We start from the raw sequence: 26,567 nt of genomic DNA on the forward strand, positions 1-26,567 counted from the left end.
ATGTGGGTTGCTTGCAGTTTTCTGGTTTCATGCAAATCTAAGTGTTATGTCCAAAAGGGGACTTGTGGTTTGTTTTCCCCAAACAAACCATGAGCCAAACCATGGCTTAGCTCCCAGTAGCAAAGCAGCAGCAGGAATGGGGAAGGTGCAAATTGACCAAGATTTTTGTCCTCTGCTCCAGCATGCTATACACTAAATCTTAACTATGATTTAAAATGATGAAAGAACCAGGTCAGTGATATCGGCTGAAAAATGCTTTTATTCCTGCCAAAGAAAACAAGTTATTATAGAATCATGCCCAAGTGCCGTGTTTCTCCGAAAATAAGACGCCGTCTTATATTTATTTTTCCTCAAAAACAACAACACTATGGCTTATTTTAAGAGGATGTCTTATTTCTTTCCTCCTCCTGCCATGGCCGGCATTGGTGCTGTGCCTATCACTATGTCTTATTTTCGGGGTATGGCTTATATTCCTTGAATGCTTAAAAATCCTGCTACGGCTTACTTTATGACTACGTCTTAAAATATGAGAAACAGGGTACATACAAACAGTTCATATGGAATGCTGATTTAATCATTGCCAATGGTGAACTGAGAGTCAAACCATGAACCAACATTCTCTTGATGTTGTCCATTGGTGAAGGAGATCAGTAGTAGTGAGCTGTCTTTCAAGGAATGTTGCTTGCCACCATTATTTTTATTTTTACTATTACCCCAACAAGCTTGAAAGTAACTGATTTGAATGCACTTGAGATTACTGCACTGTATAATTATATATATATCTGCACTGAAATTCTATTAAAATAGCATTTCCTTCTCTCCAAATTATGCTACAATAATGTAAAGAGGTAGGGGAAAGTTTGGTATCTGAAATGCTGCAGGTCTGCCAATGAAAAATGCAGCCATTTTGGAATGCTTGCTTCTGAGCAGCTCTTGCGGGTTTTTTTATGGCATGTCAGATAAGGAGCTCCCTTCCCAGAGCCTTTCAATTCTCTTAATTGTTGAATGCAAGTGGACTGTGAAGAGTAAGGTCATTCTTCCCCATAAAATTTAATAGCTGTTTAAGTCATATTCACATCTTGTTTTTCTTGGCATACAACAAAACACTGGCATTGGAGAGAATGGAGGATGGAGGGAAAGTTAAGGACAATGCCATTTATGAAACATTAACCTGCTTTCAAATAAAATCAAACCTTTACACATGTTTTTGTGCATTTTGCCTGCTTTTAAAGTTTTCCAAAAAGCATAAACTGAAGCCCCGCTTCGGCAAAGTCAGTGTGGTTTTAGCTAGAACTTCAAGGCAGCTAGAATTTGACCTTTAGACTTTTTTTCTACCACAATGGGCTCAAGTGAGAAATTACATTATGTCCCTTCAATGCTGGCAAGCAGCCTGATAATTCTCAAAAGCAGAGTTTTTATCAAAATGACTATAGGCACAAAGGCCAATCAAGTAAGAAAGATAGGACTTGTAAGAAAGGTTTATTTATTCTATATTGATCAGCATGTGTCAATGTTAGCTGTAACTGAAAATGAACACCTTCTCTGGGTGATGTTCTAATGCAGGCATCCCCAAACTCCGGCCCTCCAGATGTTTTGGACTACAATTCCCATCTTCCCCAACCACTGGTCCTGTTAGCTAGAAGTCATGAGAACTTGCCAGGGGAATTGTGAGTTTCATATTGACAGATTATAAAACCAGAGATTCATCTCAAATTCTTTAACAGAAAAATTAAATGCCAAATTATGTAAGATGTTATTAATTAGGAAAGTATAATAAGGTATCTATTGCTGTTTGCTAGTGTTGAAGAACAATGCTCCTCAAGAAGTAGCCAAATTGCAAACTGCTGGTTTCCCTTCAGTTCTTGGCTGCAATACTGGGCCTTACTCTGTCCTTTAATGTTAGGGCAAGTAGCCCAAATAGTGTTGTGCTCCTTCCATGTCGAAGGATAGGAAAACACCATGGTAGATATCATTTACTTGCTTTAAATTACAGGATGAAGTCCAACAGTGCAGTCCATAATAGGCTATCAGGAGCAGTGGGGATACACCCACCCTCCCAATACCCTTTAAAACAAGGAGATAAGTTACACTAGCCAGAAAAACTCAGCACAGAGCTATGATGGTTATATTGCAGACTGTGTCTTCTGAGTGTGAGTAAGTAAGCAAGCATGCAAGCACAAGAGAGGGAGCCAAGGGTGGTAGCTGCCAACACAATGGCGTTTGTGAAGACTACTGGGTTCTTCACATACCAAAGGTCAGGTGGGTAGAGGTTTTAGAGGAGAAGGAGCAACCAGAGGTTTGCCTGCACTAATTTGGAGGTCATTGGAGCTCACCTACACCAAAGCTACAAAAGGAACACAGGACATAATGGCTGGAAAAAATGTATAGGAAGTTCCTTTAAGTCCCACAGCCCAATGGAACTGCCATCAAGTTGCATGCAACTGGCATGACTCCTTGCCAAATGAGGGCAGAATTTCACCGGCACCATTGCAGACACCAATAAAACTTCTAAGACATACAATGAACACTGTCATTTGCACTATGCACAGGCTTTTCTATATGTCAAGTAATTTCTGCATAGCAACTCAGTATGTCAGCACAAGCCTTCCTAAATGTGGGTTTGTGGTGCCATGGTGAAAAGTCAAAGCTTCCATGTTGGGAGATGGCCACAAATACATGGATTTCAAAACAGCCATGCCACAGCTACTTGAATATGCAAACTAAATGCCTCAAGCAGGATTACAGGGAGCCTAGAATGTCTACTAAGCATTCAAGTGAACAAGCAGGAAGATCATTGTCTCAAGTTGGCTATGAAGAGAAAAAATTGAAGTGACAGAATACAGACAAGGCTCTAGCCTTAAAAGGGCCTTAGCTTATGCCCGTTACATTCATGTTTGCCAAGAAGGAATGGCTGGGGACGAATGTTATTTATGGTTAAGTTCTTTGGTCAAACAAATGACAAACCCAGAAGACCTCAAATATGATCATTGCTGTCGTGAATATTTATGTTCCAAATACGGACTCTCCTATAGCATTTCACAAATGTTTGAGCCATTTGACTGGTAAGACTTATGATCAGATGGTAAGTGGGGGAGTTTTTAATGAGATTCTGGACCCAATTTTAGACAGCAGTACTCCTCCTAGTAAAATCCAATCTTCAGTGAAGAATGAAGGAAATGTGAGGCTGACATGCTCAAATTTAATTGTAAGATATATCTTTAAGACCAAGGGAATAAAAACAACTGAAAACAACCCTGAAATTCTTATAGATTTTTACTGTCCCAGTACATAATTTCAGAAAATTGCAGCTTTGCATGGCATTCAGTAAATTCAGTTTGTTTGTTTGTTTGTTTGTTTGTTTTAAAAAAGACGGAACTTTAATTTCCAGGTGGGCAAAGTGATCGGTTTAAGCATACACTATTTATTCTTTCCTAGTGGTCAGGCACACATTCATTTTAACTTTTAATAGGCTATCAGACTGTATTGACTTCATGAGCGTGGTGGGGTAAATGTTATGAGTTTAGTCACAGTAAGCAAGATAATTATTAATTGTAATGGAATACAGTTCTGATGAGCCATACCTAGCTCTCTTTGGATGTTGTCAGGGACTCCTGTAATAGTCTTTCTCCTTTTCACTTTCTTCGGCCGCCTTACCACAGTATCTGTGTAAATTAGGGACCTCCGTATGCTGGCTTGGCGGTCAAAATTCTCCCCTGATGTACAGTAGAACAAGCAAAGCACCATTACTTTCAAGCACGCTGACATCATGCACTTTCTTCCACTTGCTTATTATAGAAATGAAGAAAAGGCATTAATATATGATGTTAGCTCAGTCATACAGAGTGGATATACATAGAAGGAAAAGATACAGCATACTGTCACTTTAAGGCTTTAAAATGGAAGGGATTACATGCTCCTATCAAACACATTTGTCTCATCAGACCGAATCTTCATCTAATCTAAACATATCAGTGAGCCATTAATGTCAACGTTGGACATTTATAGTTACATTATGTCCCAGCTTACCTTCTTATGAACTTTGAGGAATGGGGGTGGGGAGGGGGGAGAGAGAATTTATGCTCTTGTTTTGGAGAAATGTACTGAGTAAGTATTTCTTCATTTTCTTATGGCATGGCATGGCTAATGACTTCAACTACGATCCTAAATATGCTTAATTGGAGGTTTAATTTAAATTAAAGGACATGAGGCAGATATGAAGCTAATGGAAGTGGATGTAAGGTGTGGGGGTCAGTTTGGATAAGTGGGTTCCTGGAATGATGTCAGAGGTTTGAGACCTCATTGCTTATTTAATTACTTTAAAATTGCATATCACTATTCATAAAAACATCAGAACTGTTACAAAGTTATTTTCTGAGGGACTGTGGTTCTCTTTTTTCCAGTGTTGTAAGCTGTTAATTTGGAAAATGACAAATCATTTAATATTTAAATATATTTTCTTAATTGACTGTATAAGCTTGGTAGCATAGGAAAGTTTTCAGGTGGTGTTTCAAAAGTTAAAATAGAATATGTCTGATGAACCTCTATTGGCAGAACTGGGATGATGACACAAAAAGTTTGGTTTCTTGCTGCTGTTAAGCAGCAGGGTGGACATACACTAAGAGCATCCCTAGACTGCCTCTTTTGTTCAACACCAAATATGTGTTGAACAAATGTGTGTTTTAGTGTGTTTTAGTTTTTTGAAACTCCCGGAGTCTAAGCATAAGTAACGTTAAGATGATACCTCTGCATCCAAAACTTTTTATACTAACAGTCATAAGAAATCTGGCTACTTTTCCCCAGGGCCATCTTAAGGGTATCCAGCGCCGTGGTGCAAAATCCCTCCGGCGCCCCCCCCCCCAGCTTGCTAGGCGCCGTTGGAAGAGCGGCTAGCAAACCTGCTGTTGCGAGGGGTGTGGTGGGAACAGCGCACGGCAGAGGATACAGTCGACCGCCCCCTGCAAGTGCGGAGGAGGAGGGGCAGCGGCAGAGCTAGGCTGCTTCAGCAGCAGCGCCTCGCTCGCCACCTTGAACATGAGCAGAGCGCAGCCCAAGGGGCTGCTGAGCACCCCAGCCCACTGCCCCTGATGGGGAGGCACCGTGGCGCACTGCACCACCAAGCCAAATGGAAAGGATGGCCCTGCTTTCCCCTGCATTTGAAACTTCAGAGGAACAGATTGCTGTTTATTTATTATATGACTACGATGAAGTTTTGTAATATCTGGATGCCTTCATCTGAAGAAGTGTGCATGCACACGAAAGCTCATACCAAAATAAAAACTTAGTTGGTCTTTAAGGTGCTACTGAAGCAATTTTTTTTATTTTACCTGGATGCCTTATGTATTTTTAAAATCAACAAACAATTTGAACTAAAACAGTGTTTCAGTAAGCGCTGCTGTATTTTGGAGTGAACTTATGTTATAATGTTAGCAGCATTACTATTGAATTCCTATTCTTCTGTTGCTGTTCTGCGTTGACAGCCTTGGGCACATTTGGAACAGTGGGAGAAAAATTAAATAACAAACATGGCTAAGACTAGACAATGTTCTGACTTTCAGGTTAGCCAAAATTTAATGTCTATTACTTCTGAAAATTTACTATATTTAATACAACATTATATGTTGGGGTGTGGGGGTGTGGAGAGAGAGAAAGAGACGGAGAGAGACTGATGCAGATGGAAACAGCTCCATCACACTGGGAAACCCTGACAGAGGTCTCACTGTCTCTTTTTGGTTGGTACCAAAGAGCCATGCCAAATGCCAGTAACATTTATTGAACATAAATTCTCTATATAGACTTCAGGGTCAAAGAACTGCACCCTGGCTACATTTAGTCTTGAAAGTAATTTTGGCATAATTATGATAATAACCACCAACATAATAATCTATCATTGGGTGATACTGCATTTTCGCAATTGACTGAACCCATCTGGATGTCAACAAAATTAAAAGTTTATGTGGTGCATGCAAAACAAGAAAGCCTTATAGTTGACCATTTGCTGTATCATAACTGGACCCAGCAGCACTTCTACGGGTTGAACAGCTTCAAACAAATTCACTTCTTTCAATGAATTAATAACCTGGCCATTTCCATTTGTTTAAAATTTATATCTTGCTTCTTTTGTCATTTGAGATGCTTTACAAATCAGTTAAAACATACAAGTGATTTTAAAATCTCATTTTATTTTCTCCCCCTTAACAAACTTAATATTTATAATATTCTTCTCAACCCTATAAATCCTTTGGGCAGTTAAATAAAAAAGTGTCTTTAGGAAAAGCTCTGTTTCACTATACTTCTTTCTGGAAAAAGGTAGGTATTTGAATTCTTCTGAATACTATTTTAAACATCTAGATAGCCAAGTTATTTCTCATTGAACAGTGCATTTGGTATTTGCTAGACATTACTGTGCACATCATATGTGACGTCCTAGGAGTCTTGGACCATAACGCTCCCATTAAATTGTATGCCGTAAGGAAAAGGACTTTAAAAATGATACAACAATGCATGTGGACATTTCTAAATTACAGGAACAAAGACTGGAAGAGAAATGTTCCATCCCTAGTTGCCAAATGAAAAGAATTGATTTTCCCTGAATAATAATATTTGGGTTTAAAGATACAATGTGCTTGTTAAGTGAAACCTTTGAAACTCTAATAGTAGATAAGGTTAGTGAGGAGCACTGGGAGTTATAAAATTAAGAGTTTCAGACCAATGGCCTGCTATTAGGCATGCCAGGGGGTTACTTATTTAATTATCACGCTGAACTGCAGCCCTCCTATGTCACACTAGAAAAGCTACTGAAACTCCTCTGAGTAGCTCACCATGTAGCTTAGAACTTAAAAGAGATAAGAACTAAGCCTTGGAGGGAAAACGATCAAAAGCTCCATCATGCACACAGAAATAGTGGCAAAGTTGTCTATTTTGTACCAAAATCTGTATCAGCAAAGGCACAAAGTCAACTTGTACAGAAATAATTTTTTTAAGTCAGCATATTTATAGGGATTATTCCTTAACAACCGGTAATTACTTGGTAAGGAAGTAATATTGTTTCACGTAGTAAGGATACTTTTTACCACTCTTCTGCTTCACCAGAGTTCTGACTCAGTTTGCATATATGATTAAAAAAAAGCTATCCTCACCATTTAGCAGGTTGCTACAGAGAAGTGGTTTACCAAGTTTTCTGTGTGCACACTTTGATAAGTTACCACTTGGTAAACAACTGTCTGCATTCATCCAAAATCAAATAAAACCTGTTAGGAAACTTGTGTGCAAAAACTGGTTGAAGGCTTGAGGTTTTAAAAATAAGCCTGTATTTAAGTTTTGTGGGGTTTTTTTTTTTTTTTAAAGAAAACACGCACACAACCTTCACAGTAGCCTTCTCTGGCCACAATTCAATGGAATATTTATGCATGCACTTGCTCAAATTTATCTTGTTCATCAAAGAACAGCCCAATGAAGTCAATGATACATAAGCCTGTGCTTCAGTAATTTGCAGAATGAAGCCCTTTATCTTTTATTTATGACTTAGATGAGCACCTGCTCCTATTATCTCACTTTGTAGCTGGGTAAGACCCACACCCGACGACGCCACCTGCTCCTGGATTAACAATTAGATCATGGTGTTCAATATTTTGGCAACATATGCTTTTTAAAGACTAAAACTTGTGAGTCTATCCCTTCCAGAGCAAGCTCAGCTCCTGATGACCCAAGAAACTAATTCCACTCCCAAACATGGATAGCCAGTCAGCAGCTTTTCAGATTAATGCAATGCCCCAGCACCTTCAGGTTACTCGCCAGATTTACAGTACTACAATCTGTCCTACTGAAAGAGCGCTGCCAAATGAAACCAAAGGGGGTCTCATCTGTTGTGCAGCCAAGTGAAAGGTTGTGGGCTCTGTTCATTATTAATTAATCTTTTTAAAAAGGCAATTAATTTCTTAAAAAGCACATCTAGGGTTAATATTTTATTTCAGATACAGTACATCAATATTTTATTGTGGTGAATAGCCTGATCTACTACTGAATATTATCTTGCCATTTCAAAAAAAAGAGGGGGCAGAAGAAAGTATATAGATACATGATTTCTAGCACTTACATCAATTTAAAGATACGGCTAGAACTAAAATATATATTCCCCCTTTCCCTCTCCCAACTAAGTAAATATCAAAGAGGATATTTCACTGCAATTTTTGTCTTACATATATTCATTCAAAAAGAAGTTCCATTGTGTTCAATGAAGCTTATAATGCAACCTCAGTTTCTAAAGTGTAAAGCAATATGGCTCAGCTTCAGTATTTCCATTGAATTGCCCCCCTTTCACCCATCTCATGCCCAACCTTTTGTTTTTACATACTTTGAAAGTTAAACAAGATTAAACTGCATACTTTTCTAAATATACTGCGATCTTATGATTAAGCATACTGATTATTTCTCTGTCTTTTAACATCTATGCAATTGAAAGGCAGCAACTTGGATTGGGAGAAACCCCAGTTTATTAATTTGTATAATGAATTAAATGCACAAAACCATTTCTCTTTTAAGTTGTGGCATTCAAAAAATTTTTTTTTCATTTTGCATTTCTAATTACTTTCACAGACTTCTTAGTTATCTCAGACAATGGTTTTATACTTGCTAAAATAAGATTGATACCAGCGCTAAGTGGTTATTAGCAATCACATAGGAGAAAGGCGTGTCCAAGTTAAGTGATTATTAATGAAGTAAAGTCAGCTGCCTTAACAATGCAATCGAAAATATCTAATTGAAAGCCAAAAGCACAATGGAAGTCTATGCGGCTTAACTGAAGTTAACTTCCTGTGCCTCAGACCAGCTGGAATGTGGCAATGCGGTTGTAATTTAGTAATGGTGCCATGGCCCTTGGGGTCCTTTTTGCACCAGTGAAGAACAACCATACTGCAGGAGAAAGACAAATCTTCTTTGTTAATGGAACAGGAGTACAGTTCTGCATTTCACTTTGCTCCTCCAGTGGATAACTGAAGTTCAGTCATTGTACAAAAAGAGGCGGATATTCACATACTGTAAGTGGATCTTATCTAAGGCTTTTCAAAAACCTTTTAAGCTTAATATAGCAGCATACCATTTCTAATATGAACATTTCATCTTTGAAGCTAACACAGAGCATTTTGTAGTGACTGAGAAAGAGGTCAATGTAGGTTTCATCTTAAAGGTCCTGAAGAATATTCCATACTTTATGTACCAACCATACTGAGCATCTGCTGGCTTGGGCAGCATCTCAATGTTATTCATCGTTTGAAAATCAGACAGATCCTACAATCTTAAGAGAAAGCTATTGTAGAAAACATATTGGGTTTTGTGCTGTTTTTAAATCTCAGTATATATTTGACTATGCCACAAGAATCCTTTCATTGAGGACCCCCTAAGCTTAAGATCTAAGGTTGAATGTGTGCTCTTAGCGATATGCTTCATAAATTCCTGCAAAGAACCCTGCTCTTGAAAAGTGTACTAGTAATTTAACCAGTACTTTCAATCTAATCAGCCTCTCATTTTAAGTTTCATCAGTATTTCAAATAAATGTTGAACAACAGTCTGCAAAACATATTTTCAGACAAAATAAAAAACAATAACCACTTGAGATCCCTTGCCCTTTCTCACCACACAGAAACAAAGTTAAAAGCCTACCAGTTACGTTAATAGGTATAACATCAGTTTGGACTGCTTGAGCCTGCTGTCGCATTTTCTCCTCCGGTGTTGGCAACGGAAGTGATTTGGTCCAATTTGTTTGAGTGTTGATATCAGAGAATTCATTTGAAACTGGCGTTTTGGGTCTCTTGATGCTAATAAGCTTCTCCTCCTCAGGAGAAGGGGTCGAACACTATTAAAAAAAAGGTACACTGTAAATTCAGTGCAGATATATTTATCTTACTTCTTTATCTTTAAAATATGAACTAAAGCACTCAAAATAGTTGTGATGCTTTTGCCTTAGCTACTTCTAGCAAAATATGAATTAGACTGATCTTGTTCCAATTTGTACATGAGGAAAGGTTTGTACATCCTCTTTAGCAGTAATTACAAATACTGAACCGATTTCATCCAACATCCAATTTTTTTTATAAAAAAAATTAATAAACGTATAACCCAGTTAAGCACATGTTAAAGAATTGAATTCAATGTGACAGGCAATCCTATGCACACTTACCTGGGAGTAAGTACTACTGAATACGTTTGAGTAAACATGCATAAAATTTAATTATTAAACTTGTACACAACTTTTTCTCATTAAAAAAGGGACATTATGCAGAACCATATACTAAATTTACATATAAAACATAGGAATGAATACTGGTCTGTTAATGGTATACCAAGAACTCTACTATTTTCAGTAGGAATTTTAACAGTGCTATAAAATACAATGCTTCTAGTTGTCCAAATTCCTTAAAAATCTGCTCCGGGGCTACTTCGTTGGGATTTTTTAAAATCCCAAATATGAAAGAACGGATTTACAAATCTTGTAAAACATTTACAACTGAAATGTCAGAAGAGCTCATATAATGCAATGACCGAACCTCAGGGAAAATTGCCCCTCTTTTGGTATCCCTGGCCTTAGTATTAGGATAAGAAACCTTCTGTGCCATCTTCTTCCTTTGTACAAAGGGGAAATTTGCAAGTGTGACTCCACCAAATCAGTTTTTAAAAGGTCTGAGTCACAGAGATAGAAATGCAAACCAAAATGATATGCAATGGTTCGTTAGTGTGTGGCTTTTGTTTATCTTATTATTACACATGAAAGAAAGCTTACCCTAGGGCTCAGGTGCCAAGGGAGTGATACTTCAAGCATGGTGCTGTGTGATAAGCCCCAGTAACCTACTTTTTATCTGGTTGGTTGACATTGTCAAAATGAATAACTGTCATGTTATGTTGACCCTGTATTGTATTTGGAAACCCAGCTGCCATTAGCCAGTCACCAGGGGCTCTTCAAACATGACAAGAGACAAAGACATAATGTATACTATATAACTTTCCTTATTTTTCTAGGAAACTGCACAACTGCAAATAAAGCATGTTTTAAATGCAATGCTTATCGAACAGGAGGCAAAAAAAAAAAATCACACACATAGGCAGACAGGGAAATTTATGTCTGATGTGTGGAAAATTCACAATTTCCACACATCGGAAAATAAATCAGCTGATCCAATGGCCAATAAATAATAGACCATTTAAATGGTCAAATCAGCTACTCTGATGAAACACTGTCCAAATGTTGGTGAATGCAAACATTTTGATACAACCAAAGCAGCAATTGTTTCCTTTTCTTGTGCACAGCTGGGTGCCCTCCAGATGTTTTGGTCTAGAACTCCCATCAGCCCCAGCAAAATGGCTGTGCTGACTGGGGCTGATGTGAGTTGTAGGCCAAAACATCTGGAGGGCACCAGGTTGGCAAAGCCTGCTTTAATGCATTAAAAAAATCCTCCAGGTCCTAGGATTCCTTGGTGGGGGGCCCTATTCTCAGCCCTGATGGAAAACAACCTTTCAAAAGTATCTCAGCTGAAATTAATTACAGAATCATAAAATTGTAGCTGTTTATGGTTGGGGCAGCTGAGGTAGGGCTTTGATACTATCTACCAGTCAACATCCTGAAAACATCAGCTCTGGAATTTCTAAGACCTATGCATGTCTGAAAGGTGTGCATGTGCAATACAGTCATGCCTTGGTTCTCAAACATAACCCATTCCGGATGTCCGTTCCGAAAATGTTTGAAAACCAATGCACGGCTTCCATTTGGCTGCAGGACCTTCCTGTACTCAAGTGGAATCCGCATCAGACACTTACTTCCAGGTTTTTGGCATTCGGGAGCCAAAACGTACGAGTACCAAGGTGCTTGGGAACCAAGGTACAACTGTACTAACTTCTTGCAATGGATGCATCCCACACTGTGGCCCCCCACCCTGCCAAAGTGCCTAGTTTTGCCCCAGAGAGTTCCTGTGTTCTGGCTGTACTCCCCAACAAACAGCTGGGAATGAGGTATCCACTCTTTGAATATTGTTATAGGTCTTTATGTATCAGAGTTTTGGGGTGCTTGGATTTAGTAATATTTAATCAATGCCCAGCTGAATTTAACAGTATCAAAATAGCCAGGCGAGCCTGAGAATGGCCCCTAGTCATTAAGCAAGCAAAAACAGTGATGACTCATCAAGAAAGTCATGGAGAGGGGTGAACCCCCCACTCTGGGCTCTGGGTAGTTAGCAAAATACAATGCCAGAGTGGTTGAGGAGGAAGTTTCAGAACTGCAGTGGGCGATGATGTAAGCTGAAGCGAAAATAGTTGCCTTTAGAAAGCAGCTTCAAAGCTGGAAAGTGAGGGTCAGAGCAGAATGGGGTGGGCAGTTTGAATCCAACGTTGCACCCACGGGAGGAACAAGACCCGCATGGAGAGTGTAATCCTGGGAGTCCCTCCATTGTAGGTTCAGGTTGTAAATGAACCATATATAATAAAGACACCACAGTCTCTACTGTAACCCCTGGAATCTCACACTGCTGTGAAGACTGGGGTGGTGTGTAACAATATGTTCTTAAATGGCTATTTGAAAGGCAGGCACCAGTCCCAAAGGAAATAACAACTCTTCAGAATAAGCAGCAACCTGAATTCATTGCTCCAACAAAGCCTATAATAAAGAAACCAAATAGTATGCAGATTTGTGGTGGTTTAAAACTCAGTCCAAAGATTAGTGTTAGAAGAAAAGGGATGAGAATGAATAGGAAGTGAAATTAATATTATTCTTATGTATTACCAAGAGTAGCAGAGAGTTTGGTTTTCATGCTTAATTGTATTAATAATTTAGTAATTATTATTACTAAATATTATTTTTCCCAGTGTTATACTGAGATGGTTGGATTGTTCAATAAATATAATAGCAGTTATTAAAAGTTTCAGATTTCATTTCAGTAAACTGATCTTTTAAGATTGTCATCTGAGATTTCTGGATTTCTACATGATCTCTGAATAGAACACAGTGGAACAAAAACATTATTTATTTTCAGTAGAGGAAAGCATACAGGAAGGATTGGAAAAGGAATGTTCAGAAATGAGATTAGTGGCATTTTGGTTGCTGAAGCCAGTAAACAGGGATTATCATCCTCTTCCCACTCATCAAATGATAAATCTCATTATCAGAATGGGGAAAACTTGCACCCCCATCTGGACCCTGGACGCCATTCATCCAAATGCTGTGTTTACTTTTTAAAAAAGTTTCCATTTGTAACCATTGCAAAAGTTGCTGGAGTCTTGAGGGGCAGACAAAAATGGGGAGGAGGGGCTTCCTTGAACTGGAAGGTAGCCACCCCTGTCGTAAAACATGTGAGTTAAGAGGAACCTAACAGACACTCACATTCACTCTCAAATTCAGTGCTAAGATATTTTGTTTTCCATTTCATATATATATATATATATATATCTATATCAATATATAGTTTGTTTGATTTGGAATAAACAGCACAACAATCCAAATTACAAGAACATTTATAACAGTTTGTAAAGTTAGTAACTATTGACAGAGAACAGAAAACATTTACAAAGTATGAGCAGTAAAAAATGAGTTAGTCCATTAAATATACAAACTGAGGGTTCTAGATTGACAACTACTGAGATAACGATAGAAGCACACAATGTTAGTACAAGATTTATTTTGAAAAAGTGAAACCAACAATGGGTGAAAATTTTAAAATAAGATTTGAGAACATTCTAAAATCACAATAACATCAAGCTGTATATGTACATAACAGCTGGATGATCCCATTTCGGAGCTGGATACCTTGATCTTCCAGGGAATCAAACAACAGCAGGCACTAAGGCAAGACTGAGGGAGGCAGTCTAACAGACTAGACTGTTGAGTGAGAGAGAAAAGAAAATGAATGAGTGGCAAAGAAAAGAGAATGAAAAACACGCACATATAAAAAGACACAACGGACACAGTAAACATAGCAACAAGGTAAAACATAATTTCAGAAAGATAGCAGAGAGGAGTTGCTATCTGAAGACATCAATTTTCCATGCAAGGAAAACATGCACAAGGGATGAAGAGAGGGAGAAAAAATGACCATATTAGTTTGTCGTGTGATAATTATGCTAAGAATATCATCTGATCTGGACTTGCAAAGGGACTGCACATTAGACTTTTACATCAAATGCTTATTTTTCTCTTCCTTTGAAGTTCTGGGGCAACAAGAACCTTGAAAGACCCTCTTCTGGGACCATCTCAGGAAGGAGCCACAGAGAAGGAAGGAACCTCCCTTCTCCCACCCTCAAGGCTATCACTTCTGCTAAATATCGTCTTGCTGTTTTTTAAACAAATATTTTCAGATACCAAGTTACTTCTCTGAAAAACCTCCCTCAGCTTCTTTTTCACTGAGGACCGATATCCACCAGTATATACCATATCCGAATAAAGAAAAGTGGAATACCACTCCAAGATAATTTTTAGAGGAAGGTAGTTTTCAAGGAAAATGCTATTTTGCTCATAAATTAGGTAGTATTCTACTATAAATTAGCCCTCAGCAGTTCTATAATCTCCTCATGATGCCACTTATTGAGTCAGTTTTTAACCTTTCACTGATTGTGCAAATAACAAGTATATCATAATTTTTCCTACACAGGAACAAAATTGCAGGACTATTAAAAAATACTACTTGCTCAGGACATCACACTCTATTTTCTGTTATAAATATTTTAAAAAATCATAGTCCAAAAACTAGCTGAGACAATTTTTTTGGGATTTAAACCAACACAGCTCTAAATATATTTACTTGAAAGTAAATAATACCATCTCAAGATCTTCATGCATGAATCCCACCCTCTCCAGGTGGGATATTGAAGTGCACACACTCATGGTTGAAGACCAACAGGGAAGGAGTGGAGTGAGGAGGCTATTGGAAAATGCATCATATCTGTGTTTGTTTAAGTATCATCATGCAGCCTTTAACTTCAAGATTAAATGAGCTAGAAGGGTGCAAACAACAACTTCCCATCCAAACAGTGCTGTCTTTACTGTTCAAGGATTTCAGCAATCTTTGCAATAACCCTTTAAGGTAGGTAAGTATTATATATTGTACACGCATGTGTGAGAACAGGGTCAGTGGTTGAGAGATGCTAGCTCACATACATATGCTATGAGTTCATGCCTGATCCTGAGATAGGAAAGAAAATGGTGGATAAGGAGTTGATAGCTATGAAACACAGTGCACATAACAGATTCCTGACTCTACTATCTGCACAAGGTGCAGGTGGATACTATACAGAAATCACAATGAAGAAACAAATGCACAATTAGAATAGAGGGAAGGATTCAACTAATGAGTTCTGTCAGGGGAAGCTCACACAAGGACTTCCGCCCTGCATATTCTGGTTTTCCTCCCTCTCAGGTTCCTGAAATTGGTGCAAGGGCACAAGAACCCCAGAACAATGCATGGGGCAAGGAGAGAGAGTGGGGAATGCTCCATCTGGCAAGCTGCAATGCTTGCACCAACAAAACATCTGACATAGTGCAATTAGGATCACTGGAAGGAAATAAACGTTGCACTAAGTCCACTTTGAACACATTAAGCTTGCCTGAAATAAAATGCCTGAAATAAAATGCAAGGTGAACTCTGAACACTTTTTTGGGGGGGAGGGTGTTAGCTAGACTGTTCACAAAAGGATAATGGCTTTATTTTCTATTTGCTCATGAAAGCAGCAAACACTAATCTAACCGGTTTCAAAATCTGTACATACTTCTGCCTGCCAGAGATGTTTGCAATGCAATTTTCTTCTTTGAGTTGAACCACACTATAGGACGGGTGGTGTTTTTTAAAAAACAGCATAGCTTTAAAGGCCCATAATTTCTAAATATTTTGCACAGTTGTATTTTGCACTTCTATAGTTTTATGTTGATTTAATTTTGGCTTATATGTGCATTATACTACATTATATCCTCGGGCGCTTGGTACCTCACCTTTTGTTCAATTTCTTCATAGTCATCGTGGTGACTTCCGCAGATTGCACTGGAAGAAGATGAGAAAGTTGGGCCCTGAGAATAGTATTGAGAACTTCGATAGCCATCCCTTCGCAGCTTGTCACATTCTGTACATCATGGAGAGAGAGAAATAAAAAATAAACATTACTGTTTTGGTTGCTAGATACCAAGGTAGGCAGCCTGCAGGAAACATGTCGTACCCAACCTCAATTCATGCGACCCCTAAAACCTCCTATGGCTGGCCTTTTATAGTATTTTCTCGTCCTTTCAAAGGAACAATATTGTATTCAAATTTTATATTCAAATTTTAAAACTTTCTGCAAGCTCATGGCAGAAGCCTAAGTCAGAAAGGAATTAGTTTTACTTGTTTCCAGAACAGTAGTTGTATTCATCTGTTCCCTGCATCTGTATGCTTATTTGAGATTAACCCATTCAAACCCAGTGAGTTTCCTTCTGAGTAAATCTGCATAGGAGTGGGAATTCTAATTTGAGGTAGCCGTGATGAAAACTGAAGCAGGGTATTCTATATCCTGCTTTTCACTTTCAACATTAGTACATCCATCTTCAAGAAGGGTCATAGCTCAAGTTCCCAAATTCATAGGTCCTAAATTCAATTCATGCCTGGTAGAGCTGGTAATATCTCTAATCTGAAACCTTGGTGAACCATTGTCAAAATTGATGGAGAGAAATGGACAAACTGTGGTCTAGATTGACAGATGGCTGTCTGCTGAACCATTCAGGTGGAAGATTGCTAGAAACACGAGGTATAGGGAGAGAAGAACACAACCGTAGCAATAGGGGTCTTCTTCACCAATCTGGTAGACCCCCATAAAATGCTTTAAATCTGAGTAGGGATGTTGCTCACTACACAATCACCATCTGCTAAGCAGCTTTGGCAAAGACTAGTAAGCTAACCTCCTTCCATGGGGTGAAGAAAACTAACATTTCCCCCCAATGGAGAACAAAACACTTATCAAAATAGCAATCCTCAGCCTTCTTCAGAATAAATAGGAATTGCTGAGAAACTGATTAAACTGAAATAATATTTCCATGAAACTTCCAAACAACGTGCCCTGAATTTAAAATTGGATAAAAATCATTATCATTACTGTAGCTGTTTCCCAATCCCTGTCTTCTTCCTTAATTGATATTCAATGAAACACAGCTAAAGAGCAACAGACGCTGGAACATAAGGCAAAAATGAAATCTTCAAGATGTGGATGAACATGCTAAGCTGCCTAGTCCAACTGTTACTTTTACCTTTCCAGAATATCTGTTATGAGCACAGAGTGGAAAATATATTAAGCATCAATTTTTCAAGAAATTAAATTTTATCTGTAAAATACAGATCATATCACAATACATACACATATTCTGTTTAAGCAAGGGGTGTGTGTGTGTGTGTGTGTGTGTGTGTGTGTGTGTGTGTGTGTAACACTTCCACAACAGGTGCACTTCTTTTATTTAAAAAAAACCTTGTGAATCAAATATTTTTTTATTTTAATTCATAATATTTAATCTGAATTACGCATCCAGCAATATGAGCCAGTTCTTCCATCCACACTTTCAGAAAGGTATCAACCAATTGGAACAAGTACAAAGAAGAATAAAGATGATCAGGGGCATGTAAAGTAATCCTATGAGAAAATAACTCAGAATATACACTTGATCTTAGTCTCCTCCATTAATTGCTGTCTTGTTTTAACAAAATTGTTACTTTGTGCGTTTTAGTAATGGATGCTGATATTTTAATGTGTAATTGATTTTTATACATCATAAACTGCTTAGAAGCCTATTTTGGAATTAAGTAATTAATGGAATGCACATTGTGATATTTCCTCTACAAGAGCACACAACTATCATATAAGAATATCAATATTATATTTCAAAATAAATTTTCTGTAAAATGGCTAAATAGAAGTATATCCTTGAAACAGATATATCCTTTGGCTTTCCAGAAAGTTTTGCTCTTACAAGAACCTGAAGTCTAGCAAACTTCAGACCCAATATTTCTGTAATTAAATTTATTCAGCAACTCCATTACCTAGTTCCATAGCTTTCCCCAAAAGCAAGAAATCACTGGTGAAGAAAAACAAATTAAAACATGCTATATGTCTATTTCTACAAACAGAAAGCTCTTTTTGTTGGGATCAGGAATTGGATTCCATTTAACAAAGAGAGTTTTTAATTGCAGTGCTCTGAATAGAGTATAATGCCAAACTTCATGATTAAATTCAGAAGTGCAAGATTATGGCAGATAACCAGGTTTTTGTTTTCTCATCTCCTGAAATCATGTTACATGGTTACTTATCTCTTAAAACGATACAGAAAACTTGAGACGTTCTTGCAAAAAAAGTCAGCAGGTTTCTAGACTTCAAAGTAATCTTTTGTTAAATAAAGACAGCATATAGCAAGTGATACAGAATATCTTAGCAGAACGAATATTTTAAAAGATTATGATTATTATAACAAAGGATGCCAGAGGCTTGTATGGGCACCTAACAAAAAGCAAAAAGGCAGCTATTGAAAGTCATACTGACTTTCTTTTCTTAAGGTATGATTTCTGCTTGTCTAAATTCAGGCTAATTGAGAAAATCCACTAGCCTCGCAAAACACTTGATACATTTATTATCTGTATACTAGTTAAGTATGTTAGCGCATAATCCAAGGTATTCTTTTAGGTCCTCTTTATGCACACCTGTAGCCATGTAGTGCCTTGTGGGTTGTAGCACATTTTGTAGTGAGGGTTGTAGTGAGGTGTTTGTGGGAAAATTAGACACAGGATCCAGCCCTGTGCATGTCACTGCACAGATCAGACCATGTTACACTACTGCTGGTTGTGGGTGTCTGTGAAGCAGGTATGTGGTGCTACACCTATACTACACTGGGTTTGGCGCACTTTAGCTGCACTGGTTCAAGGGCTCCTACACACGCACACACACACGCACACACACACACAAACTTAAACTCCTGAAGTTTTTGTGTTATGCAGCAGATCACAGGATTCCCTTTCAAACAAGCCTCTCTATTGCAGAGCTTAGAAGCTGTTGCCTTTAAAAATCTGCATGTTGGCATCATTAAAAACAAAGCAAAGACAAAGCAGGGCAAAAACAAAACAAACAAAAACAAAACAGAGACAGGACGTTTCTGTAGCATAAAGATATTATTATTATTATTATTATTATTATTATTATTATTATTATTAGGTTCTCCTATTAAAAATCCAGGGCTACACTGTGGCCTAATTCACATGTAACACTAAACCATGGTTAGCATTACATGCATGGGCAGGAATGAGAGAGGCTTTGTGGGGGTGGGGACAGGATGTGGTCTGGTGGGCGGCTGCAGCATGGCTTCCGCATGGCTTTGCCGCGCAGCACCCTCCTGCCGGCCTGGCGCCCCGCGCCACCGAGACTACCCCTAGAGCCGGGCCTGGGGGGAGAGCACGGGAGATATTTCCCTTGAACAAGCTGAAATACTTGCACTGACAAAACAATTGGAAAGAGTGTGCTGTTGAATTTTTCCTGTGGCCCATTATGCACACATCCCTTGTCATTTTTATAACAGATGCACGTCAGTAAAAACTTTATTTTATGTAAATAACAGCAATGTGGCTATTTTTAAACTACTCCAGTTCTCGAACATGGAAAGCTTCTAACAGCAGGTTGTAGCTATGAGCCACATGGAGCCATGAACAGCTAGAGTGATGCTTCATTATTTTCCCCATGGACATTTAGTCCAGAGAAAATGGCTAATTTGCTTCTCCTGCCTTCTGTGATTACTGGGAAATATTTATAAGCTCCATCACTTTTAGGCATTCAGCATTAACTTTGTAGGCAAATCATGTCACAGCATGATTTAGGAACCTGAACACATGCAGCTATGTTTACAAATAGGGTTGTCTGTATATATGTGTGTCAGGGGGCTTCCAGAGGGTCCATGGGAGGAGGCTGATGCCAGATCGAGTTACAGGGATCCCAAACCCCTCCTCTTCCAGCAGGGAAAGCAGCGGCTCATCCAATGGGGAGGAAGGGGAAATGGTCAGCTCGGAGGGGAGAGGGCTCAGTGACCCTAGCTTGGAGCCCTCACACCACATTTGCCAAGAGGGCTCAGAAAGGGAGACGTTGCTTCCGGCACCCTTATTGCGTAGGGGGGTAAAACGCAAAGAGAGTAAGTGGAGATTGGGGGTGCCCAAGTTCTTCTCTTGGGGTTGTAATCGGAAAGGGCCACCACCCCCGGATTCTGCTAGTGACTGAGATGGACGTGTTTTGTAGCTCTGCACTGTAAATAGCTTGCACAATAAAACTGTTAAAAGACAGTCTGGAGCCTGGCGTCGTTACTCGTGAGCAACCACCACACAATCCTGCCAATGTGTGTGCGAGAGTGTGTGTTAATTATTAATTTGCTTTCCTTAGAATTTTTAAAAATGGTTTTTTTTTTCAATGCAGAAAGACTTCAGTTAGGTAAGTCCTTAAGAGTCTTATTGAGGACTGCAATTCAACAGGACAGGCTCCTTTCCACTGTAGGTTTTATACAGCCCTTAAAGACTTTCTTCTTTACCATTGCCTTTAGCAACTGATTTTATATGAGTTGCAGATTTTTGGCACACATAGAAGGGCTTCATATGAACCTGGACATGTTGATATGGAGAAAGGTCCTTTAGGTATGAGGATCTGAAGCTGTATAACACTTCAATGTTCAAAACCAGCACACTCAATTGGGCATGAAAACAAATTGACAGTCAGTGCAGTTGCACCAAAACACATATTATTATGTCCATACCTTCTTGTTCCAGCTATCAATCTAGCTTCAAAAGCAGCCACATGTACAATGTGTTGCAGTAGTCCAATATAGAGATTACCATAGCACAGATAACCAAAGCCAGTCTATCTCCATCAATAGTGATTTTATATTATGCTAAATTATGTTAGTCCTCTTTGTTTTGCCTTGAGAAGAATTCTTCCTGAAAAGCTGTATATGAATTTATCAAATAAATACTTATGGCTTTTTTCATGCATTTTTAAAGCCATGGTTGAAAATATGATGCTGCCTTATATTGAGTCAGTTCTACCTAGCTCAGATTGTCTATTATGACTTATCAGCAGCAATTCTCAAATATCTCTCTCAGCTCTTCCTAACTTGAGTACTTTTAACCAGAGTTCCTAGGGATTAAGCATGACATTTTCTACATATTGTTAAGTATGTGCTCCACCTCATCTATTAATAGAAAATGGTGATTCGTGGTCAATGTGATTTCATTCAAGTTGTTGCCAAATAGACTCAGAAAACAAAAACGGAGTTTACATTAATTATATGCAAGCTTACCAGAAAGCAAGAACTAAAAAACGAGTATTTCCAAGCAGGATTGGTGTTTGACACCACCTACAATAACATAAAATCTAGCATGAACTAGGTGCACAACCCTACTTGAAAGTCTTAGCATCCAGTTACTTTCTACTTTCTAGTGTTTGCAGGTGAGAAGATACACCTTCAAGTCAGTGCCATGCTGGATAAGTCTTTATCCTGAATAAAACTTTGTGAAGACTTTTTGAAATTATCCTTTTGGAAACTATCCGTTTTGGCCCAAGTTCTTGTCATTTTTCGTTTAATTCTGGATTGTCCCAAGAACTCCAATTTCCACTTCAGGAGTCAAGAAAGACATGCAATTGCCAAAGGCTGTGACCTACCTTGCTTTTTTTCCATGATTAGCAGAGATAGACTATTTGGATACTGTCAGATAAATACTGTGTTACTGCAGGGTATGGCTTAACCTTGAGGGGGGAAACTTATATACAGCTTTTACTTAACAGAGAATTAACATCCTTGATTACAGTCCTCTTTGTGGTGCAGCAAAAACAAAAAAACGCTAGCACATTTGCAAAGCTAAACAGGGTCTGGTATGATTTCAAGTGGATGGGGAGGGGGTGCATGTTGCATTGCAGGGAGCTGGACTAGATGACCCTTGGGGTCCCTTCTACAATTCTATGATCCTATACAGTGCTTTAAAAATACATAGAATTGTTCAATACTTCTGGAACCACCCCATGGGGATGTTCCTACAGTATCTGCCTTTAGTATTAATTGACAGAATGGAATCAGACCAATGTTTTAGCTGATCCTGTATTCCATTCTGACATTTGGGCAGATTCAGTTCCTTTAAGAATTTTATATGTATAAAGGCTGCATATATGTTTATGGTCTGAATATTTCATTTATACATTATCTTCATATAAAACCAAGCAGTTTACTATTTCATTTCTCTGAAAACCACAAATCACATTTCTTCCCCTTTATCTCAATAAAGAAACAATTTCACTAGAATTCCAGACTGGTGTTAAGTCCAGAACTAAGAAGCCAGCTGGCACTTAGTAATTTCTGCTGGCACACTGATAAGCAAAGCAGATGGATCTGTACGGAACTTATTCCAAGCGGCCGGATTTGGGGGGGGGGGCAGCATCCAGAATGGAGAAAAAGAAAAAGGTAGAACAGCATATAGGAGCTGTCATTGTTCTGGCAGATGTCCTGAAGTAGGTAAAGAATGAAAACCTACTGGCAAGCATTTGTATGCCTGAAATGATCAGCGTCGCTAAATTCAGGTTGACTTCTTGGCCTAACTGTTCATGAGACTCAGGAGAAAGAAATTAGAAGCAGAGGCTATCTTCCATACAGCAGTCATTCTAGCGCAGGATCTCAGTGGAATTTCAAAGCTTGTTTTCCTCACCAGGGACATTGCTAACTGTGGGATGCAAAGGGTTAAGTGCAGTCAAGTCACAACAATCCCTAGATAGTCCACTTGGAGGACTGAGGAGGAGGATATGACTAAGCGTAGTTTCCTCTTCCTTCACATGCAAATGAGTTGAGGAAGTGGCAGATAAATCCTGAAGGAAACAGCCATTTTCCCTCTCTTGGACCAGACCTCTTGGACTACACACATCTTAGTGAGTCTCTCCCTCAAGGCCTCCAGCCTAGAGAGAGAGATGAGATGGAGTCTCACTTCTTATAAGTGAACTTCACAATGTATATATTACCTTTTAACTAAGCAAGTCTACCTCTTGAGTGTGCTGTACCTCGAGATGCTTGTAAGTAAACATCTTTTATACTTTTAAGAGCATTGTGTTGTGTCTTTCCTTTTAAGAGGGAAAAAGGGGAAATACCAGGAAAATACACTTTATTTTAGTGGCTTAAATCAAGCCTGCGCAAACGTTCTTCTGCTGTGTATTTTGCAAAAGGGGAATGTTTTACTCTGCTAAAGTTTTGTGCTTGCTAGCGCAAGCGGGGATAGGATATATTAAACAATATCTCCTCATCCACATTCCTGAACATTCCCACATAGGGTTATGGGCCCAGAGTTGCGTATTTTGTGTATTTTTGAAGGATTGATTTGGATTGTGATTTTGAACTCTGTAGGATTTTTCCAGTTAGGATTTCCTGGTTGAGCACATGGTCTCTTTGTTCTGCAGTGTGCTTGGGGGATTAACTACCCCTCCCCTCCCTCAGAGTTTACAGCACTGAGAAAGCTCAGAGGTAGTGAAGATATTTTTGAGATTTTGAATTTGATTTTTGAAAGATTTTTGAATTTTGGAAATTTTTGAAGTTTTAAGATGGCAAGCTCCAGTTTTGATAGTGAGGCAAGACCAAGTTTTATGCTGCTGGATGACAATAATTTTGTGCAGTGGAAGCAGCGCGTTTTAGTTTATCTTGCTGCTAGGCGTGTTCTGCAGGCCATTAAGGAAGAAAAGCCTACAGGAACCGATGCAGAAGCTTTAGCTAAGATAGAAGCTTGGAGTATTAAAAATGATGAAGCCAAGCACATAATTTTGAGCAGTTTGAGGAATGAGCATCTATCAATGATAAATTTTGAAGATGATGCATCTAAGATCCTAGAGGACATTGAACGCATTTATGCACAATCTACAGAGAGTTCCTATAGATACTTGTTGGATAAGTTACTCAAGTTGAAGATGAATTCTAGAGAAGAGTTTACAGAGCATTTTAAGAATTTTTCTGAGATTGTTCAAAGAATTGCCCTTACTCCCAGAGCCTTTGATGATGTGACTAAAGTAACGTTTATGCTTGCATCATTGGGACCTACGTTTGCTCCATTTAAAAGTATAATGGATCACACAAAGGATTTAACTTTTAATGAGCTTATCAACCATTTAAGAGAGGAATGCAGAGATAGCCTTGATTCTCAAGAAAGGAATCCAAGGAGGAAGGATAGCAGCTATGCATCCAAGCATTTTGGAAAGTCCAGACAGACATCTAGAGAAATAATTTGTTTTAAATGCAATGGGAAAAACCACATAGCAAGGAACTGCAAGAGTCAAAATGGGGATAAAGTTGAATCCCACCCCTCAAAACCACAAGGTGTTAAGAAGGGGAGTCATGAGCAAACCATGTTGATGCAGGAGAGGAGTTTAGCTGTCCAGGATTGTGAAAATAAGCGCAATAAGTGGATTCTTGACAGTGGAGCGAGTTCTCATTTCTGTTATGAAAAGGAGTATTTTAATGAGATTAATGGGGATGAAACCTCTGAAATTGAGATTGCTGATGGCAACATTGTAAAGGCAATTGGTTCAGGAACTGTGAATTTGAAATTCAACGTAGATCATGAAACAATTAATACTAAGATAACTGAAGTTAAGTTTGCACCAAAGCTTAATTGCAACTTACTCAGCGTGTCCAGTTTGGACAGGAAAGGTTTTAAAATTACATTTGAAAAAGGACAATGTATTGTGACTAAGCATGATGAAGTTTATGTTCAAGGCACACTAAAGGATGGTGTATATGAGCTTAATGTTTCAGAGAACCAGCAGAACCAGTCTGCAAAGGTGGCGCAACCAAGTCAAAAGGACGAAGGAAGTCTGGAACTCTGGCACAAGAGACTTGGACACAGAGACACCAACGTTATTCTGGAACTACAGAAAGGTGATCTTGTGAGAGGTCTGCAGGTAAAGCAAAGCAACACAAATACACCAACATCAAAATGTATAACTTGTGTTAGTGAGAAAGCAACTAAACCTTCTTTCCCACGTTGTGCAGAGAAGAGAAGCACTAAAGTATTGGACATTGTCCATACAGATCTATGTGGACCAATGAATGTGTCTTCTCTAGGAGGTAATAAATATATTTTGATATTTTTGGACGATTTCTCGAGATTCTGCGTAGCCTACTTTATCAAGGAGAAGAGTGAGACAGTGGAATTGTTCAGGGACTATCTTAACATGGTCAAGAACAAGTTCCAGCGAGCCCCTTCCATTTTAATGTCCGATAATGGTGGGGAATTTTGTTCACATGAGATGCAGGCCGTCATGGCTAGAGAAGGCATATCACACGTGACCACAGTTGCCTACACACCCCAACAAAACTCAATTGCAGAGAGGAAATTTAGATCCATTTTGGAAATGACAAGGTGCATGCTAAAGGAAGCTAACTTGTCACACAGGCTGTGGGGTGAAGCGGCTCGTTGCTCAGTCTATCTTCAGAACAGACTGCCCACAAAAGGCGCAGAGCGCACACCATTTGAACTTTGGCATGGAAAAGCCCCAAATTTGTCACATATACGTGTATTTGGAAGTTTGTGCTACTATCATGTGCCCAAGGAGCACAGACACAAACTTGATTCCAGAGCGAAGGCAGGGATCCTAGTTGGGTACGCTTCTGGAGGAAAAGGATATAGAGTCTTGGATCCGCAAACTGGCAAGACAAGTTCGCAGCATGTAATTTACTTCGATGAGCAAGGCAAAGTTGATACAAAGGACACTGCCATTGATTGTTCCAAGGAGCCACAGGATGAGGAATTTGTGATTTTTCCTTTTGAACCAATACAAAGTACTAATCCAACTTCTAGTGTCGTAGCACCCCCTATAGGTGACACCCGAGAAGACGTGGAGGTCCAGGCCCCTGGCAGCACCAGAGACGAAGATGATGACGAGCAGCTGTATGGGGATATGCCACTGCTGGAGGAGGATGAGGAAGCTGATGCGGTCGAAAGACCAGAGGTCAGACGCTCATCCAGAACCAACAGAGGTGTTCCACCATTACGGCTGTCCTACCTTACAAGGTCGGCGTCTCCACAGGAACCTTCCAAATGGGAAGAGATAGAGAGGATGCCACCAGATGAAGCCAGTCTCTGGAGGAAAGCTGCTCAGGAGGAGATAGATGCACTTCATCGGAACAGGACCTGGACACTCACAGAACTACCTCCTGGTAAGGAAGCAATTGGAAGTAAATGGGTGTTCAAGGTTAAAAAGGGTTCAGAAGGGGAGGTGCAACGCTACAAAGCTAGGCTTGTGGCACAAGGTTTTTCCCAGAAGTATGGAGAGGATTACGATCAAGTGTTTGCACCGACAGTTCGATACAGCAGTGTCAGACTACTTTTAAGTATTGCAGCATCTAAGCAAATGTCAGTTTACCATATTGACATTGCGACAGCCTTTCTTCACGGCGAAATTTCTGAGCAGATTTATATGAAGCAGCCCAAAGGTTTCATTAAACCAAATGAGGCACATCTAGTGTGCAAGCTGCAGAAAGGACTTTATGGTTTGAAGCAAACAGCGAGGGCTTGGAACCAGAAACTCCATGAGATGCT

The 26,567-nt window shown here is 39.1% G+C and overlaps 1 protein-coding gene across 7 annotated transcripts in view; it reads right to left on the bottom strand.

Annotated features, from left to right (window-relative positions):
* NHSL1 (NHS like 1) overlaps positions 1-26,567 on the bottom strand; it is a 140,752-nt gene that overhangs the window by 11,534 nt on the left and 102,651 nt on the right. For 4 of the 7 annotated variants that reach the window (XM_035108870.2, XM_035108871.2, XM_060272720.1 and 1 more), the window contains 3 exons: positions 15,956-16,083; positions 9,655-9,847; positions 3,582-3,713 (listed from right to left, as the gene is read on the bottom strand). In XM_035108870.2, coding sequence (XP_034964761.2) covers positions 3,582-3,713; positions 9,655-9,847; positions 15,956-16,083 — 453 coding nt within the window. Of the gene's footprint in view, positions 1-3,581; positions 5,219-5,324; positions 9,539-9,654; positions 9,848-15,955; positions 16,084-26,567 lie in introns of those variants that run through there. The other 3 variants (XM_060272719.1, XM_035108873.2, XM_060272721.1) reach the window with 2 other exon arrangements.

This window comes from Zootoca vivipara, chromosome 3, assembly GCF_963506605.1.
Source record: "Zootoca vivipara chromosome 3, rZooViv1.1, whole genome shotgun sequence".
NCBI lineage: Eukaryota > Metazoa > Chordata > Lepidosauria > Squamata > Lacertidae > Zootoca > Zootoca vivipara.